The sequence below is a fragment of the Rhizophagus irregularis genome, chromosome 18, assembly GCF_026210795.1.
Source record: "Rhizophagus irregularis chromosome 18, complete sequence".
Lineage (NCBI taxonomy): Eukaryota > Fungi > Glomeromycota > Glomeromycetes > Glomerales > Glomeraceae > Rhizophagus > Rhizophagus irregularis.
The window spans coordinates 3,754,467-3,772,979 of NC_089446.1; the positions used below are offsets into that span (position 1 = coordinate 3,754,467).

The 18,513-nt window shown below is 29.2% G+C and overlaps 3 protein-coding genes across 3 annotated transcripts; 1 reads left to right on the forward strand and 2 right to left on the reverse strand.

Moving 5' to 3' along the window:
• Positions 1-6,719: 6,719 nt before the first annotated feature.
• Positions 6,720-7,358, reverse strand: OCT59_010434 (uncharacterized protein; the record flags this gene model as incomplete). Its single annotated transcript, XM_066132998.1, has 2 exons — positions 6,720-6,917; positions 7,230-7,358. 2 exons carry the CDS (start codon positions 7,356-7,358, stop codon positions 6,720-6,722), a joined length of 327 nt encoding a protein of 108 aa, XP_066000588.1.
• Positions 7,359-7,571: 213 nt separating this feature from the next.
• On the forward strand, positions 7,572-8,021 carry OCT59_010435 (uncharacterized protein; the record flags this gene model as incomplete). Its single annotated transcript, XM_066132999.1, has 1 exon — positions 7,572-8,021. One exon carries the CDS (start codon positions 7,572-7,574, stop codon positions 8,019-8,021), a length of 450 nt encoding a protein of 149 aa, XP_066000589.1.
• A 2,386-nt stretch (positions 8,022-10,407) lies between these two features.
• Positions 10,408-16,682, reverse strand: OCT59_010436 (uncharacterized protein; the record flags this gene model as incomplete). The annotated part of the gene is made up of 14 exons (XM_066133000.1): positions 10,408-10,632; positions 10,712-10,898; positions 10,973-11,135; positions 11,675-12,198; positions 12,260-12,380; positions 12,455-12,954; positions 13,028-13,272; positions 13,465-13,545; positions 13,639-13,698; positions 13,793-14,451; positions 14,527-14,770; positions 14,911-16,223; positions 16,433-16,450; positions 16,679-16,682. 14 exons carry the CDS (start codon positions 16,680-16,682, stop codon positions 10,408-10,410), a joined length of 4,344 nt encoding a protein of 1,447 aa, XP_066000590.1.
• Between the last annotated feature and the right edge of the window lie 1,831 nt (positions 16,683-18,513).

An 18,513-nucleotide genomic window follows, 5' to 3' on the forward strand; every position in this document is an offset into this window, starting at 1 on the left:
AAAATAATTTTAAAATATAAAAAACAAATATATAATTAGTTATTTTGAAAAAAAAGAATATCTTATTATTCATTTTACAACTATTTTACATCATAATTATTTTTTATTTGCATGTATTTTTTACAAAGAAAAAACAATAAATTAAAGCTAAAAATTATGAAAAAATATATCTTATCTATGTATATAAAATATTAAGTTTTTTCTTTTACTTACCACTTAAAAATAACTGCTATATTTGCTTATAAACTTTTTTGTCATATTTAATAAAAGTGAATAGAAAAATAATGGAAAAGTGATGGGCAGTGATGGGGAAAAAGAAGTGGTTATTACCGTTATTTTTGAATATTGATTAAAAAAATTTTTTTTATTTTTTATTAAATCTGAGTTACGTAAATATGTAACACATATTTAATTTAGATTTGTGTAATGTTAATCTTACTAAAATATTAAATTTTTATAAAAATCTTAATTTAGACTAATTCCAAAAATCGGCACATATGCATTTGCGTAAAGTAAGAACTTTAAAGTTTAAGCCAATTCTGACTGGTAATTTACAAAATAACAAACACATTTCTTAAAAAAATTCTGAATCAGAATACTTTTCTGGTTTTCATCTTCGATTTTATCTGCAAAAAATTGAAAAGTTCAAGTGATAATTCAAGAAATATCCACCTATAAAAGACTAAACAATTATCAGGTTGATCAAGTTTGTGTAATACCAAATTTAATAAATTGTCTGATTAAATAATCGCGTATATTAAATGATCGCGTATATTATAAGGCTATTAATTCCTAAAAAGTCAATTTAACCACTATTTTATTTAAGACTATTTATTTTGTACATTTTTTTTTTAAAAAAAAACTTTCTTTCTGAAAGTAGAGTCTTCCTCCTATACTGTTTGCCGTCGTGCATAGTGTGTTATAGGAAAAGGCGGACTTGAATTATATAGGTGTAAGCTTATGTTATATAGGCATAAAGCTTATATAATTAACACAACGAAAATCCTTTAATCAAGGGTTAAAATAGGCATGATGGGATATTCTCATATATCATGAGCTCTGTCTGTTCGAAGTGTCGTTTTATATATAATTAAGTAGGCTTAAGTCGTAAGTAACTTTTTTATAACATTGATTATTGGAGAATTAAGTGGCAAAAATAATTTTTAGTTTGTAAGACTTTAACTCCATACCAACTTGTGTGTGTTTGACGTATATTTTATTTCCTAACTCTTAGACCCACTCGTGGGTTGGTAGGTTGCTTTGCACTTCTTGCAGCCTATCTTTAATGGGTTTTAGGTCCACGTTTGCCCATTTAAAATTTATTAAACAGGATGTCATTCGTCCAAACACATTGCAACGTTTGTTGATGAAGCTATGGTTGTCTAATAAAAGTTCGCTTTGCCAGGCAATTTATGGTGGATTCAATGGATCAAATTACAAACAACAATAATGCAGTCATATGAGAATTCCAGGCTAAAGAATAAGGGTGAATTGTCAAAGTTGAGAATATATTTGTATTTTTTTTTAAAGCCGTCATTCTGCGAACTTTTTCATTGTATCCCTAAGTTCAATGATTTTGGTAATGATGAAACTGCAGTTGTTTACAGGGGTTTTCCGCCAAACTGAGGTGAATTTATGTCTGGTGTTTTCGAATATACTTATCCTTTTTGCAATAGAGTCATAGCGAGTCTTCTTAAAGCGTACCTGTGACACCCCATCCAACTTTGGCAGTGTCGCTGAATCTAAAGCAAGGTACCCGGTTAATCCTCAACTTTGGGTTGATGAGTTATGATTCTGGAGTATTAATAAGGCATAATGTTTTGACTTACATCACCAATTTAACTCATAATTCTAATTTATTGAATTAGTTTATTATAGATTTATTGATATTTTTTTTTATCTGTTATATAATATTTAAACTAATGTATACTTTATCTGTAATTAAAATTGTTATTGTAATAAATAACCGGTAACTTAAATCTATTATTGAAATTAACTTTTAAATCAGATTACAAATTATTAAAATATTATAAAATTGAATTTAACGATATTTGATTGATTTGATATTTTTAAAGGTAAATTCAATATTTATAGATAATATCATTTTGATATTATTTTGATACTAAATTAATATTAAAATAATATTATATTGATATTGCATTTATTAAAAAAAAATCATTATTGTTATAACAATATCAAAATGATATCGTTTCGTTATATCAAAACGATATCATACTTTACAGAAACCTTGAATTTTTAAACAATACCGAATTGATATAATAATGATGTTAAATAAATATCGTGGCGATATCGATTTGCAAATGATATCATTATGATATCGCAATGATACATCAGGAAATTTGTTTAGGCGTAATTTAGTGTAATATTTCGAAGGTGGTGTAAAATTTCGAAATATTACACTAAAAACGTAATATTACAAAAGTTTACGCTCTTAAATTTGAATAATTATAGTAATTTAAGAATATCTCGCTGTCTACTGATCCAATCAAGACGATCTATAGCTCATTGGAATCAGCTCATCAAGACGGATCGAATGGTAGTAAATTCGCATTTCTACAGTTGATAGAACGCTTTATAGTATGCAGTAAAGTTTTAAATTAATAGAAAGTCATCTATCAAACGTAAAGATACGATTTTACTACCATTCGATTCGTCTTGATGAGCTGATTCCAATGAGCTATAGATCGTCTTAATTGGATCAGTAGATAGCGAGATATTCTTAAATTACTATAATTATTCAAATTTAAGAGCGTAAACTTTTGTAATATTACGTTTTTAGTGTAATATTTCGAAATTTTATACCACCTTCGAAATACTACACTAAATTACGCCTAAACAAATTTCCTGATGTATCATTTCAATATTAATTCAATATATCGAAATGATATCGTAAAGATATTTGTTTGAAAAAATATCAGATCGATATCATTTCAATATTGTTATAACAACAATGAATTTTTTGAAAAATGGGAAGTAAATACGATATTAATATGATATCGTTCTAACATTAATTCAATATCAATATGATATCGTAAAGATATCACTTTATAATTATCTAATCGACATCATAACGATATTGACGAAACATCAAATTGATATCATTTCGATATTGTTAATTGTTATAACAATAATGAAAAATAGAAAGTAAATACGATATTAATATGATATCGTTTTAACATTAATTCAATATCAATATGATATCGTAAAGATATCACTTTATAATTATCTAATCGACATCATAACGATATTAACGAAACATCAAATTGATATCATTTCGATATTGTTATAACAATAATGAAAAATAGAAAGTAAATACGATATTAATATGATATCATTTTGATATTATGTCAATGTCAATATAATATCATAAAGATATCACTTTATAATTATCTAATCGATATTGACAAATAACGAAACGATATCATTTTAATATTGTTATAACAATAATGATTTTTTTTAAATAAATGCAATATCGATATAATATTAATTCAGTATCAAAATAATAATATCAAAATGATATTATCTATAAATATTGAATTTACCTTTAAAAATATCAAATCAATCAAATATCGTTTTATAATATTTTAATAATTTGTAATCTAATTTAAAAGTTAATTTCAATAGATTTAAGTTACCAGTTATTTATTACAATAACAATTTTAATTACAGATAAAGTATACATTAGTTTAAATATTATATAACAGATAAAAAAAATATCAATAAATCTATAATAAACTAATTCAATAAATTAGAATTATGAGTTAAATTGGTGATGTAAGTCAAAACATTATGCCTTAATACTCCAGAATCATAACTCATCAACCCAAAGTTGAGGATTAACCGGGTACCTTGCTTTAGATTCAGCGACACTGCCCAAGTTGGATGGGGTGTCACAGGTATGCTTTAAGAAGACTCGCTACGACTCTATTGCAAAAAGGATAAGTATATTCGAAAACACCAGACATAAATTCACCTCAGAAGTTTGGCAGGAAACCCCTATAAACAACTGCAGTTTCATCATTACCAAAATCATTGAATTTAGGGATACAATGAAAAAGTTTATGAGAATGACGGCTTTAAAAAAAAAATACAAATATATTCTCAACTTTGACAATTCACCCTTATTCTTTGGCCTGGAATTCTCATATGACTGCATTATTGTTGTTTGTAATTTGATCCATTGAATCCACCATAAATTGCCTGGCAAAGCGAACTTTTATTAGACAACTATAGCTTCATCAACAAACGTTGCAATGTGTTTGGACGAATGACATCCTGTTTAATAAATTTTAAATGGGCAAACGTAGACCTAAAACCCATTATAAAGTACTTTACAGAAACCTTGAAAATTTGAGCGATATTGAATTGATATGGATACGATATAAATTTCATGTCATAATGGTATCAATTTCCGTGATGATATTGTTATAATGTTGATTCGATATCGTTACTTCATCACCATAATTTATCACGAAAATATCGTGGTGATATCTATTTAAAAGAATATCAAATCGGCACAGTCTTGATATCATTACGATGTCAGTAATTTCAAAAAAAAAGATGTAGTATTTTCGATATTGATTTGATATCGTCACTTCATTACCATAATTTATCGCGAAAATATCAGGACAACATTTATTTAAAAGAATATCTGATCGGTATAGTCTTGATATCGTTACGATATTATTAATTTCAGGGAGAAAAAAGATGTATTTACGATATTGATATGATATCGTCACATTATCACCATAATTTATCATGAAAATATCGTGATGATATCTATTCAAAAGAATATCAAATCGGCACAGTTTTGATATCATTACGATGTCAGTAATTTCAAAAAAAAAGATGTAGTATTTGCGATATTGATTTGATATCGTCACTTCATCCCCCAATTTATCGCTGAGATATCATGACAATATCTATTCAAAAATATCTAATCGGCACAGTCTTGATATCATTACGATGTCGGTAATTTCAAATAAAAAAAAAGTATTTACGATATTGATTTGATATCGTCACTTCATTGCCGCAACTCATTTGTGGTATCGCAACTCATCCGCAATACCGTAAATATTAAACTTTATTTTTTTACAAATTAATAAAAAACTTTTAAATGTATAACGTGCTGTCATATTAATAAAATAAAATTCTGATATTTTATGCGATTTTGAGAAGCTATTACTGATAGAGTTGTGTTTTACCTTCTAATTTTAACATTGCATCCTTAAAACATACGAATATCGTCAAAAAATCCATGATTTCTCAATATTGATTTTATTTGTGATTATCTAGAATTCAATTAAGTAATATTTTTAAGTAATATACATTAGTTATCTCAAAAAGTAACTTCTTCTTAATAGACTTAGAGAATACAATGTTGCAAAGCATCTTTTAACGCCAGATTGAGCTTGTGCATTCATACACCGTCATCCACCTTGTCTCCACGTACGATTTTAGACCTCCTCCTTGTATATTTTTTAATTGAATAGCGCTTTAAGTAATGCCGCGCCTATAGCTGAATTTTTGAAAAATCTTGTGAGATTACATTTGCGCATTTAATCATGTCAGAACTGATTAAATTAACACAGCGCGCAATGCACCATATATCGAGAATTGATGGATGATTTTGAGAGATAATTCGGCGGTGTGGTCCCATAGAGCTGATAAAATGATCATGTGAATCTTAGAATAGATAACAAATAGAAGAAACAAAATTAAAATCAGAATATTAATAAAGAAATAATAATGAGATTTACCAATCGTACAATTAGTTTCCTTAGCTAATTCATTATAGATTCGTAAATTTACACGAGCCAATTCAGCTTGTAATAACATTCCACTTAAAATTTGTCGAGTTGGTAGTAGGTTGTACGCTGGTTGTAAAGTTTTAATCATATCAATAAACCAAGGTTTTCAATAACACTAAATGGGATGCTACTCAATACTCATATCAAAAGCTTTAGTAACCGAACGGTCAATAGCATCAAAATATCTCTTTTCCAATTTGTTGTTTTTTTTGTTAAAATTTTGAATTGATGTATGTTCGTAATTTTGTCTTTGCTTTTATTTGGTGATTACCTCCAGTTTAATTAATCACGATATTGCAAATTAACTGTGATTAATTATGGTATTGCGGAATAATTGTAACGTTGCAAAATAAATGCGGTTGCGAAATTGCGAAAATTTAGACATCATAATTCGTAATGTTCGCAATATCATAACCGTCATCCTTAATTATAACAAAAAAAAAATTAATTTGCAAAAAATTAGACTTTTGTTTATTTTATTACTAAAAGCATTATGTGGTATATTATAAAATTTCCTTGAATATTGAACTTCACGTGATACAAACCTACAATTAATCAAAAAAAATCTTGATATCGCTAATATCGAAGCGGTATATCACGAAGACATCCCCATGGTTTTTTTTTTTGCTTTCCCTCCTACGTTCAAAAAAGATTTTTCAGAAAAATTATAGATATTAAAAAATTGTTACGATGTGAAAACTGATAATTCCACGTGTATAAATATATATAATAATAAAAACATATAATACACAATATACCTTATTTCGCAATCGTGATTTTCTTTCATCATTACTACTCTCTTCATTATCAACGGAACGTCAGCGCCTATGTAATAGCGAGATAAGTCCAATGATCTTGCAACATTTATTTTTTCAGCTACGAGCTGTCTTATCGTCTTTTTTTAATTAAACATATAATCCAACAACATTTCGTCATTTCTTCAGGTAATTCATTTGAAACACACGTTAACCACTGACGAAATATAGCCAAAACTTCAAGGGGAAGATTGCGAAAATTAGCGCCAATACTACTACTATTTTGATACGCGCTACCTATATTCGGCCACAATTCACTCCTCTTAAATTCCTAGCAGAATGGTCAAGATGCTGTACGAAAAAATAATGCTCTTAATTCAACGTATATGATGTTTGATTCCCATTTGAGAGGGAACTATAACGTTGCTTTCTAATAATTCGCTCATCTATTTCTGACTTTATTCACTAGATCTTTGCTCTTGGGAAGGACTTCTGGGTAGTGACGGTCTTTAACAAAGTAACTCCAATTATTAATTAATAGTAATTGTTCAAATTCGTCTTTATAATAAAAATTAAAATAGGTTCGAAATATATGAATTATAAATATTACAGATTTATTATAATGATACGTAAATATATTTACCTTGGGAGTACGTGTTTGTGCATTTTCTAAACGCGGAGAACAATATGGAGAACTAGCCGGAGAAGATTCCATCGGAGTTGTTGATAATATAGGACTTTGGCTTTTCTTATATTGCCTTCCGGCAACCATATTGACGTATTCAGGAAAACAAGCCCAAACCGACTACTTAATTGCAAGATGATCTGACGCTTTACTCGTTATATTCTCAATTCTTTCTTTTTTAACATTTCGTCTACAATTATTAGATAGATATCAAGGTAAGTGAATTATTCATATCATAAAAAGAAAGAATACTGAATATCAACTATAAGTCACCTATTTCTTCTTGACCAATTTGAGGCGATGATAGATGATAGAGCGATGATTGAGGTAGCGGCGACGATTGATACTCTTATATCTATTGAGGTGTTGCGACCATTAAGGTTGAGATTGTTGAAGTTGTTGCGACCATTGAAGGTTGTTGAGGTTGTTGAGGTTGTTGAGGCCATTGAGATTGAGGTGGTTGCGGCCATTGAAATTGTTGAGGTTGAGATTGTTGAGGTTGTTGAGGCCATTGAGATTGAGATTGAGGTGGTTGCGGCCATTGAAATTGTTGAGGTTGAGATTGTTGAGGTTGTTGAGGCCATTGAGATTGAGATTGAGGTGGTTGCGGCCATTGAAATTGTTGAGGTTGAGATTGTTGAAATTGTTGAGGTTGTCGCGGCCACTGAAATAGAGTTTGGGGTTGAGATTGTTGCGGTTATTGAGACTGAGGTTGTTGATATTGCGGTTGCGATGGCTGCCAATGTTTAATAAGCGAGCCTTTTTTACGAAATTCGGCCATTGTTCTTTATCAAAATCTTGAGAAGACATTTTAATGATAGTTAAAAAATGCAAGTCAAAAAAAAAACAAATATCTAAATATAAAAAAAAAAGAAATAATTAATTGAATAAAAAAAAAAAAAAATTTTTTTTATCCCTTTTTTTTTGCGTTGATCTTACCACATCATGATCGAAAAAAATTAATCTTTTTCTTGCATCGTAATTATAACTATGATTAATATGTTAATTACGAAAAGAAAAAAAATTCTTTTTGCCATTGATCTTATTACATCATATGATACAGATTTTTTTAAGGAAAAAAAAAATATGATTAATATAATGATGGATATTGTGATTAAATCATGGCCAAATAAAATTATTACATCATATGATACAGATTTTTTTAAGGAGAAAAAAAAAATATGATTAATATAATGATGGATATTAAATCATGGCCAAGTAAAATTAATATTTTTCTCACATTGTTACGATTAATTTCGAAAATAAGTTTCTTTTTTACCATTGATCTCAATAGATTTTCTAAGGAAAAAAATTTGATTAATATAATGACGGATATTGTGATTATCGAGTAAAATTAATCTTTTTTTCAATTTATTTCTTTTTTTTAAAAATTCTATATCGTGGTTATACCTATTACCGAAAAAAACTTTTTCTGCAAAAAAAGTTGTTTGCATTGATATCATAACACTACGAGTTATCTTTTCCTTGAACCTTCTCAAACATCTTAAGTCGTATAATTAATAATTAACCTCTCCTATAAACAGAGAGCAACTTACTTTAATATAAACATGAATAGAGAGCGAGTGATTTGAACTAAGCCAAAGTTAGAAACAAGATAGTTTCGGTATCTTCAGGCGGTATAGATGAAGACAATTCACGTATTAGCCCTTATTCTACAATTTGATTTTTATCAAACTCGCTCTACATTGATTATTTCAGTTCTGTCTCAACCGATCTCCGAGGAAGAAGCAAAGTAGAAATCAAAGAATGGGAATCATGTATGGAAAAGGAACATCCTAAAAAGAAAGAGGCAACGGTTCTGCGAGTTAGAAATATCTGAGTAGATGATTCATGCTGAAGCTTCTCTTCTCTCATTTCATCACTGATGCTTTTTCTTATGCGCCTTATCCAAGAAAGCATCCATTTCCCTTTCCTTCGATGACTTGGTATTCTTGAGCTGGTCTATGGAGTCGGATACATCTACAGCTTATATCTCTAGTGTCACGATCAGTGAAAAAATCCAGGTAACACCGGAAACGATACGGAATCACAATCACATGATTTAACGATTCTGATCAAAAGTTACTTTAGTGGTAACTGATATTGATGATGTAGATACGGAAGTGAATCCTCTTGATAAAAAGTGAAAATTAATTCATTCACGAAGAAAATTATGATACAAAAGAGGAGAAGTGATTATTGAATGGAAACCTCGAAGAGAAAAGGATGCAAAAGATAATAAGTATGAGGGCGGGTTTTTGTATATTCATTTTTGGATCATGAAAAGTAGGACAATATAAATAATTTTTTAGTAAACAATTTTTATACATTTTATTTTCAAACTGTATACATTAAATCAGAATAATAACTGATAATGTTGCTTTAAAATACTTACATAACTGAATACATAGAAATTACTAATGACATTTGAGAATTTTATTTAAATTTAACTTTATTTACATTTGCGTGTTTTAACGTATTTGAACATTGTGAACTCTTTATTCAGAATAATATTTCTACAAATATTATCTTTTTACTTTTAATCTTTTGATTTTATTTTGCGATACTTTTAATTCAATTCTTACAATTCCTCGTCCGCAATTGACGGTAATTTCCTCTTCCGTGTCTATACTATTTTTTTTTTAATTAAAAAAAAATTTTTTAAAAAAAATTATTAGTTTTTAAATTATAAATTAAATTACAATTTTACTAATTTAATATATAAACTTGCCTTTTGGGTAATTCCAGATTTAGAATAACTTCCTTGTCCGGAAAAACTGCTTTTCTTAATAGGCAATTGGATCCCTCAGGATCTTTTGGCAAATCGTACTCAAATTTGACAAATATGAGTTTCGTATTATTAATATTTACATCAACAGAGAGATTTTTCACATTAAAAATAAAAATATCTACAATTAAACAGCTTTACCAAAAAAAAGTAAATAAAATATTAATAAAAACAATTAATATTAATATAAATAAACTAATATTAATACCTATTAATTTTGACTTCAAAAATATTGTAAGCTGGTAATTGTGATTGTGATGGTTGTGGTGATTGTGGTGGTGGGAGTTGTACCGGTGATGATTGTGGTGATTGTGATGGTGGGAGTTGTAACGGTGATGATTGTGGTAATTATTGTAACGGTAGTTGTAACAGTGATGATTGTGGTGATGGTTGTGATAGGGGCGGCTGTACCGGGGATTGTAGTGATTGTTGTAACGGTGATGATTGTGGTGATGGTTGTGATAGGGGCGGCTGTACCGGGGATTGTAGTGATTGTTGTAACGGTAATGATTGTGGTGATGGTTGTGATAGGGGCGGCTGTACCGGGAATTGTAGTGATTGGTTTTGTGTATTCTAATTTTTTATAAAAAATTTTAATAAGTAATAATTCCTTCATTAATTTATATTTCATTAATGTAATAATAGTGCTTACAGATCGTCCATCATCATCGTCGTCATCATCATCATCATCATCATAATCATTATCATCTCCTCCTTTTGGACGTGCTTCTGCGAACATGATTGTTTTACTTAGAGGTCCGATAAATTTTTTGTTTCTCACATAATTGTAAAATCTAGTAGTTTTATCATCATCATTTTTGAAGTGCACAAATCCATGCCTAAATATAACAAATGTTCATTTAATTAAATTATTAATTAAAAATTGTATATATTAATTATTTTATTTCATTACCCCCAATCAGGATCCTTTCTGACATGTACAAAATTGTAAGAAAATCTATTCTTTAACCATCCCTTAACGTCTTTCGATTTTATCCCTTTTAACTCTTTTGTGTTCTTACCACCGAAGAAAACTGATAATTTATGATCACGACAACATTCATGTCTTTTCTTACCTATATTATTATTAAATAAAATTAAAAATAATAAATTAATACTTTATATTAAAAAAAAGAAAAATGATTCATTCTTGATATATACTTTTTCATATAATATATTTGATTTCAATAAAGGAATATTAAATATCATATTTTAACAAAGGAATGGGAATGTTAAAGATGAAAGGAAACATATTTTAGCCTTTCGTGATGAAAGGAATCTTATTTTAGCCTTTCGTGACGAAAGGAATCTTATTTTAGCCTTTCGTGACAAAAGGAATATCGATTATTTTAAGGGGAGCGTGTAGTCACGTGATTTTTATTATGATCAACATGGCACAAAATTTAGGAATCCGAATCGGAAATTTTTAAGGGCGTCTCATAAATCCAGCCAGAATAGGATCACAGAATCCTACCAAAATTATAAAAAATATTTTATTTTTTTTTTTGTAATACAATATAAATTTTTTGTAACTCTCATTTCAATAAAAAACTCCAACACCGATTTTGTGCTATTTCTATGGCATTTTCGGTAATTCCTTCTATTATTACTTTACCGGACAATTGTGTAGAACTTGTACTTGTATTTACTTTTTTTAAATCAATACGAACTTTTACCAAATTTTTTATAATTAAATTGTCAAGTAAACGAGAAATATCTTCAAATCGCCGAAGAGTTTTGTTGTAATCTTGTTTGTAAATCGGTAAAGAACTGAGTTGCTTTTCTTTGATATTATTGTTATTTGCTTTAGCAAAAACATGAATAATATCGATAGGTAAAGTAAGTTGATTTCTCATTCCCAAAAATTCTGTCACAGCGATAATAACTTTCAGTAAATGAATTACATCATTTTTAATATTTTCAGATTTTGGAAGATCTTTAAAATAGTTTATGCAACAATCACATTTTGTACACCGCGGAATTTTGGAATCGGATTGCCATGAATGGTAAGCTGCAAGTTGTTGGGCACGACATTCATAAATACTCTCACAATAAGTAACCATTTCAAATATCTTCCTTTGCCCCTTGTTTAGATATTGTGTGCGTTCAAGAGATGTAGATTCATTATTATCGAAATCACTATAAAGAAAACTATTTATTAAATAAGTTTTTTATTTGTAATGAAAGAAATTCACAGTACCTTTCACGGCCTCCTGTAATTATGGTATATACAGTTTTAATATCATTTCGGGAATAAAACAAAATGCTTTGTGCTGGATTTCCATCACGACCTGCACGTCCGGATTCTTGTATAAAATTACCTATGTAATAAAAAGAAAAAGGTAAATTTTCTTATAACTGATATTTTAACAAATAATATACAGTAAATCCTAACTTATACTAGACGGAAATGTATAATGTACAACAGTGCGAATATTAGGTGAATTTACGCCCAACCCAAAAGCATTTGTTGCTATCATGACTTTTAGTAGTCGAGATTTCCATTGAAGCATAACTTGATCTCTTTCAAAACTTTCAAGACCTCCGTGATAAGTGCCAATTGCTGTGCCTTTTAGTTTGTCTTGCAATAAAGGTAATATTTCATTGCATATACCTGGAGAAGAACAATAAATTATGCATTGACCATCACTAATTTCATTAACAATTTTAGCTATTTCCACTAAATTTCTTTCACGGGTACTCTTTTTTTTCACTATATATTCAATTTCAGGACGGGAAAAGCATGAACTGCGAATCACATTAAAGTTTACAGAATTAATATTGAGGTTTTGACGAATTACTTCTGCATCATCTTGGGAACAAGTGGCAGTAAGAAGTAAAATGGAAGTGGATGGAAAAAACTCTTTTAAGCAGCCTAGCTTCCCCCATTCAGGCCTAATAAAATAATGTAAGAAGTTTAGATTAATATATATATATATATATATATAAAAGAAATTGTAATTCTTACCTGTAATGGTTATATTCCAGTATACAATGGGCTTCATCTATTACAAATCTAACGCCTATTTCTCCATGAACTTTTCTTAACATATTACGAAAACCTTGATTGAGCATTAGTTTTTCTGGTGTTATCAATAATATTTTGAGCATTTTACTCGCGATTTCTTGAAAAACTTTCTCTTGGTATTCCAATGATTGTCCTGTTGTTGCGTAAAGCCCTGCACATGGTATTCCAACTTTGATTAATTCGTTCTGAAGTAAAGATAAAGGCAAGTTAATATTTTTAAAATATAATCACTAAATCTTACACAATTACCACTTGATCTAAAATTAATGCTTTCAAAGGTGAAATCACTACTGTCAATCCAGAAAAAATCAAACTGGATGCTGCGTAACAAAAGGTTTTGCCACCTCCTGTTTGAATTAATGCAAAAACATCCTGACCTTGGGTATATGATTGAATAACTTCTCGTTGATATAAGCGGAATGAAGAAAATTGAAATATATGTTGAAGAATAAATTGATCTGGAGGAATTATTTGAACAGGTAATTTTGAAGTTGGTTGATATGATTCATTAATAATTCTATCATGGTATCCCATTTGAATATAATAATTACATAATTTACATAAGCCACTAGATGTGTATTTGGGAAAAGAGCGGCAACATATACATTTGACTGTAGTGGAAAAGTTTTTGATATAACAAGCAAATGAGGGTGTAAATTCTTCATATTGTTGTATTCTTTTTTGAAACTGGCGACCATAAGGTACTAATTCTTGACTAAAGTCAAAAGATTCTAATTCATTTCGTTGATTTAATATTTTTTCACCTTTTTCTTTTGTCTTTTGTGCTAACTTTTCATTATTACGTTCTCTATTTGCCTGTCTTTCTTCTTGTATCTTCCTAATATTTATTATATCATTCTCAGAATAACTCCCCACTCCTACGGTGTAAATAAATTCCAAAAGATTTGCAATTCCCTCATTGTTTTGGATTACAGCCAGAGAATAGCGAGCTGCAAATGACTTCCAATAATCAATTAATTTAGAAAGATAAACTAATTTAGTTCTATTGAATGATTCATTAGATGAAGTGCGAATTTCTGTTACTAAACCTTGGCCTTTTGGTAATTGAAAGATTGTAAGTAAAAATTGGCGGAATGCATATCGTTGATTTTCAGTATATGTAATTAGATTAGGTTCTTTCAATTCAATATCAGGATTTTCTTTGATCCAGCAAACCTCTGGCCAGCATAAAGAATGATTGCCACAAAGATGTCTAACTAATCCCTCTACTTGAACATACTTCAATTCATCTTCGCTAGGAGTATCTATTTCTTTATCAGCTTTTCTTGCACCAGCAGCATAAATGCATCCATTAAAATACTGCATTATCACTTGCTCAAAAGAACGCCACTGTACATTCTTTACTATAATAAAAATAAGGTGAATTTAGTTAATAATTAAATTCCATTTATTGAATTTATATTTTTAAACATACTGACCAATTTTGCTACGTATTAATTTTGCAACATGTTTTAAGTCAGCAAATATTTGGTTAACTATTGCTACTGTGCCGAGTGTTTTATTACTTTCCAAATCTCCATCTATTCCGATATCAAGTAGCAGATCAAATTCTTCCAAAATTGGTGTAACTTTTTGAAGAATAGCAATTAATATCGCGTGTTCCATTTGTCTGGAGCTTTTGTCATGATTGCCCTTATGTACAATAACACTCTCACCATTTTTCTTGCATTTACGCGATTTTTAACAAAATAAAATCCAAGAATGGGTCTGTGAGGATATCCATCTAATTTTTTTGAAAAGATAAATTCTCCGCTGGCCTGATTTGCATTTCTTACATGTGACCATGACACATCAAAACTTACTGGCAGAATTTTTTCATTTATTTGCTTTATATATTCACATGTCAATCGAAGAGCTTTGTTTGCACTTTCTTCTGCCTTTTTACAAATCGGATGGAAGATTTTTTTTTGATTTTCATGGTGAGATTTTTTGGTAAGTTGCTGGGTTATTCCAAGTGTTGCTAATATCATTTCAAGTGATTGACGATTGATTCCTCCTACTAATCCACTACTTGCCACTGCTAAAGAAAAGTTTGAAGAAGTTTCATTGGAATATTCTGTATATTTCCCACAATCACATGTAATTGAAACTTTGAAAGTGAATCCTATAGAACAAACACTATATTGACGTTTAGAATCAAGCATTGTAAAGCATTGCGAACATGGTTGAGACAATACTAGTCGGAGGAATTGGTCTGTATTAATGAGCATAGTGGTACCTATATTTGATTCTTGTATTAAATTTGAAACCTTACTCTCGATATTTTCTTTATTTTCTTGTAGGTTAACAATAAAAGGATTCATTGCCTGTTCATGTTCAACTAATTTATTTTCTGTACGCTTTAATTTTTTTTTCAGATTTCTTTTTTCGTTAAGTTCTGAAGCATATTCACATACAAGTGCTTGGGTCGATTTAGGAGTCATGGGAAGACCATTAGAACTGATTAAAATACCCGAATTGATTTTTACTGTATTAGAAGTTGTTGAAGTAGATATATTATTTTCTAAATTTTCACATAAACTACTTGCTTTTCGTTTCATTTTATTTTTTATTCTATTTGTAGTTACAATCGCATTATGAGCCTGTTTAACTTGAGTGAATAAATTTGGAAACGTCATATTAATTACATTCCTGAGTTGAATCACAATTTCCAAAATATTGAGTCCTATTAAAGCAGGAATTGAAACGCGACCATCTATATTGAGATAATGAATCAATCCATGAAAAAAATTACGATGGGAGGATCTGTGTACACAATCAGTAAGAGAAATATCATCTTCATAATCTTCATACATATAAATTAAATTATTGTTGCTGTCTTTAGTAATTGCAAGTCGTAAGAGTTTTTTTTTCCAAAGAATTATTACTGTATAACCAACTAATAAAGGAACCCAAGTACTTGTAGAGTTATCTTTTGGATAATTATGTACTGTTAAAGCAAGGTATGGAGTAGTTGTTGAAGAACTAGAAGTAACAAGTTCGTTGTGTATATCCAAAGCTTCCAAAGGTACGGATTTGTCAAATACAAGCCAACTATTATTATATGGTCGCTGGTAACTTTCGAAATGCGGATTCCTTTGGCATAAAATTTGATACCATTTCCGTAAAGGCATGTCTAAATAGTAGAATAACAATAAAGTTAAAATTTGGAAAGTGTAAATAATAAATAAAAGCATAATATCGTTTTTGAAATAAAATTTGGGTAACTAAAAAATCCCGGCAAATAGGATTCTGAACTTTTATATAGCGATTCTGAACTTTTTTTGAACTTCTTTTGATATTTTCTTCTAAAATATAATATGTAAGTCTATATAAAAACTGTACCTGACGAAACTTTAGGTTCTAAAAAATGAGAAAAAGTGGTTTTTATTTTTATATTGTTTATTTGATTATCACGTTGACTTTGACGCGAAAATCTAAAACCGCAGAAAAATTTTTGACGCCGATCAATCTTATATTAAAAATCACGTGACTACACACTCCCCTTAACCAAGGATTTAGCCTTTCATGACGAAAGGAATATTTTAATTCAGCCTTTGTGACAAAGGAATAGCAAGCAAATTTACTTACCCATTTTTCTTTGTTTACTAAATCTTACGAAACCCACATTCTTATTGTAATTCGAATGCAAAATTTGATAAATTTTATTGGTCAGTTAATGTTAATCATCATGTGAAATCAAATATTTTTTTTTTAGTCATACTCAAGTTTCACAAACCCAATTATATTGCACTATATATCAGGAAGTTACGAAAAAAATGTACATTACATATACATTTATGCAAATCATGTACATTGCAATATTCATTCTTTTTAATGTACAAGTAATATTTAACATTAATGAACATCATCAATGAAATTTTTATCATGATGTGCAGCATTTAATAATAAATATTCAATGTACATATCTTTGCTATAATAAAAATATAATTACTAACTAGTAAATTTCAGTTAGTATTGATCGGTATCATGTGATCAGTTTGCCGATCGATCTTTTTTTTGATAAAAAAAAAGTCTAATAAAAAACTTTAAACTTTTTTTTTCCCTTTCTTTCACTTCCCTTCGTCCCCTTGTCCTTTCGTCCTTCTCCTATATCCTTCCCTTTCCTTTCGTCCTTCACTTCCCTTTCGTTCTCTTCTTTTTCTCACACCTGTAAGTTTCGTTACTTTTTTTTTAATTTATTTTTTTTTTATTTTTTTTTTTAATTTTATCTTTTTTTTTCGTTTCTTTTCATTATTTTATTTTTTGTAGGACGTTTACTAGGGGGACGCCGGCTTGAATACTATGAAACCGGACTTTAAGGTAGTAAGAAACTGAAAAGGGGAAGATTTTTTGTTATTTTTAATTTAAGAAATGAACTAACGTTTCTCTTTATTATTTTATTTTTTGTAGGACGTTTACTAGGGGGACGCTGGCTTGAATACTATGAAACCGGACTTTAAGGTAGTAAGAAACTGGAAAGTGGAAGATTTTTTGTTATTTTTAATTTAAGAAACGATCTAACGTTTCTTTTTCATTGTTTTTTTTTTGTAGGACGCCAGCTTGTTCACGAAACCAGACTTTAAAGTAAAAAACTGGGAAAGGGGGATGGTGGAAGGGAATTTCGCAAAGAGGAACCAAGATTCGTAAGAATCTTGGTTTTTTTTTATTTTTTTTATTATTATGAAACGGTTTACTAACCGTTCCTTTCTTTTTTTTATAGGTTCGGTGTCTCGGAAGGGCTTCCGAAGAATGGAAAATGGAGAACTAAAGTTCGTAAGTATTATATTCAGTTACGAACCTTAGATTTATTTCTTTAATACTATGGACGGTTCTAACCGTTCTTTTTATTTTATTTTTTATAGGTTCTGTCGGGTGATCTTCCGAAGAATGGAAAACGGAGAACTAAGGTTCGTAAGTATTATATTACGAACCTTAGATTTATTTTTTTTAATACTATGAACGGTTCTAACCGTTCTTTTTATTTTATTTTTTATAGGTTCTGTCGGGTGGTCTTTTGAAGAATGGAAAACGGAGAACTAAGGTTCGTAAATATTATATTACGAACCTTAGATTTATTTTTTTTAATACTATGAACGGTTCTAACCGTTCTTTTTATTTTATTTTTTATAGGTTCCGTCGGGTGGTCTTCCGAAGAACGGAAAACAAAAAACTAAAGTTCGTAAGTATTATATTACGAACCTTAGATTTATTTTTTTTAATACTATGAACGGTTTTAACTGTTCTTTTTATTTTATTTTTTATAGGTTCCGTCGGGTGGTCTTCTGAAGAACGGAAAATGGAGAACTAAGGTTCGTAAGTATTATATTACGAACCTTAGATTTATTTTTTTTTAATACTATGAATGGTTCTAACCGTTCTTTTTATTTTATTTTTAGGTTTTGGGTTTCTCGGGTGTCTTCTGA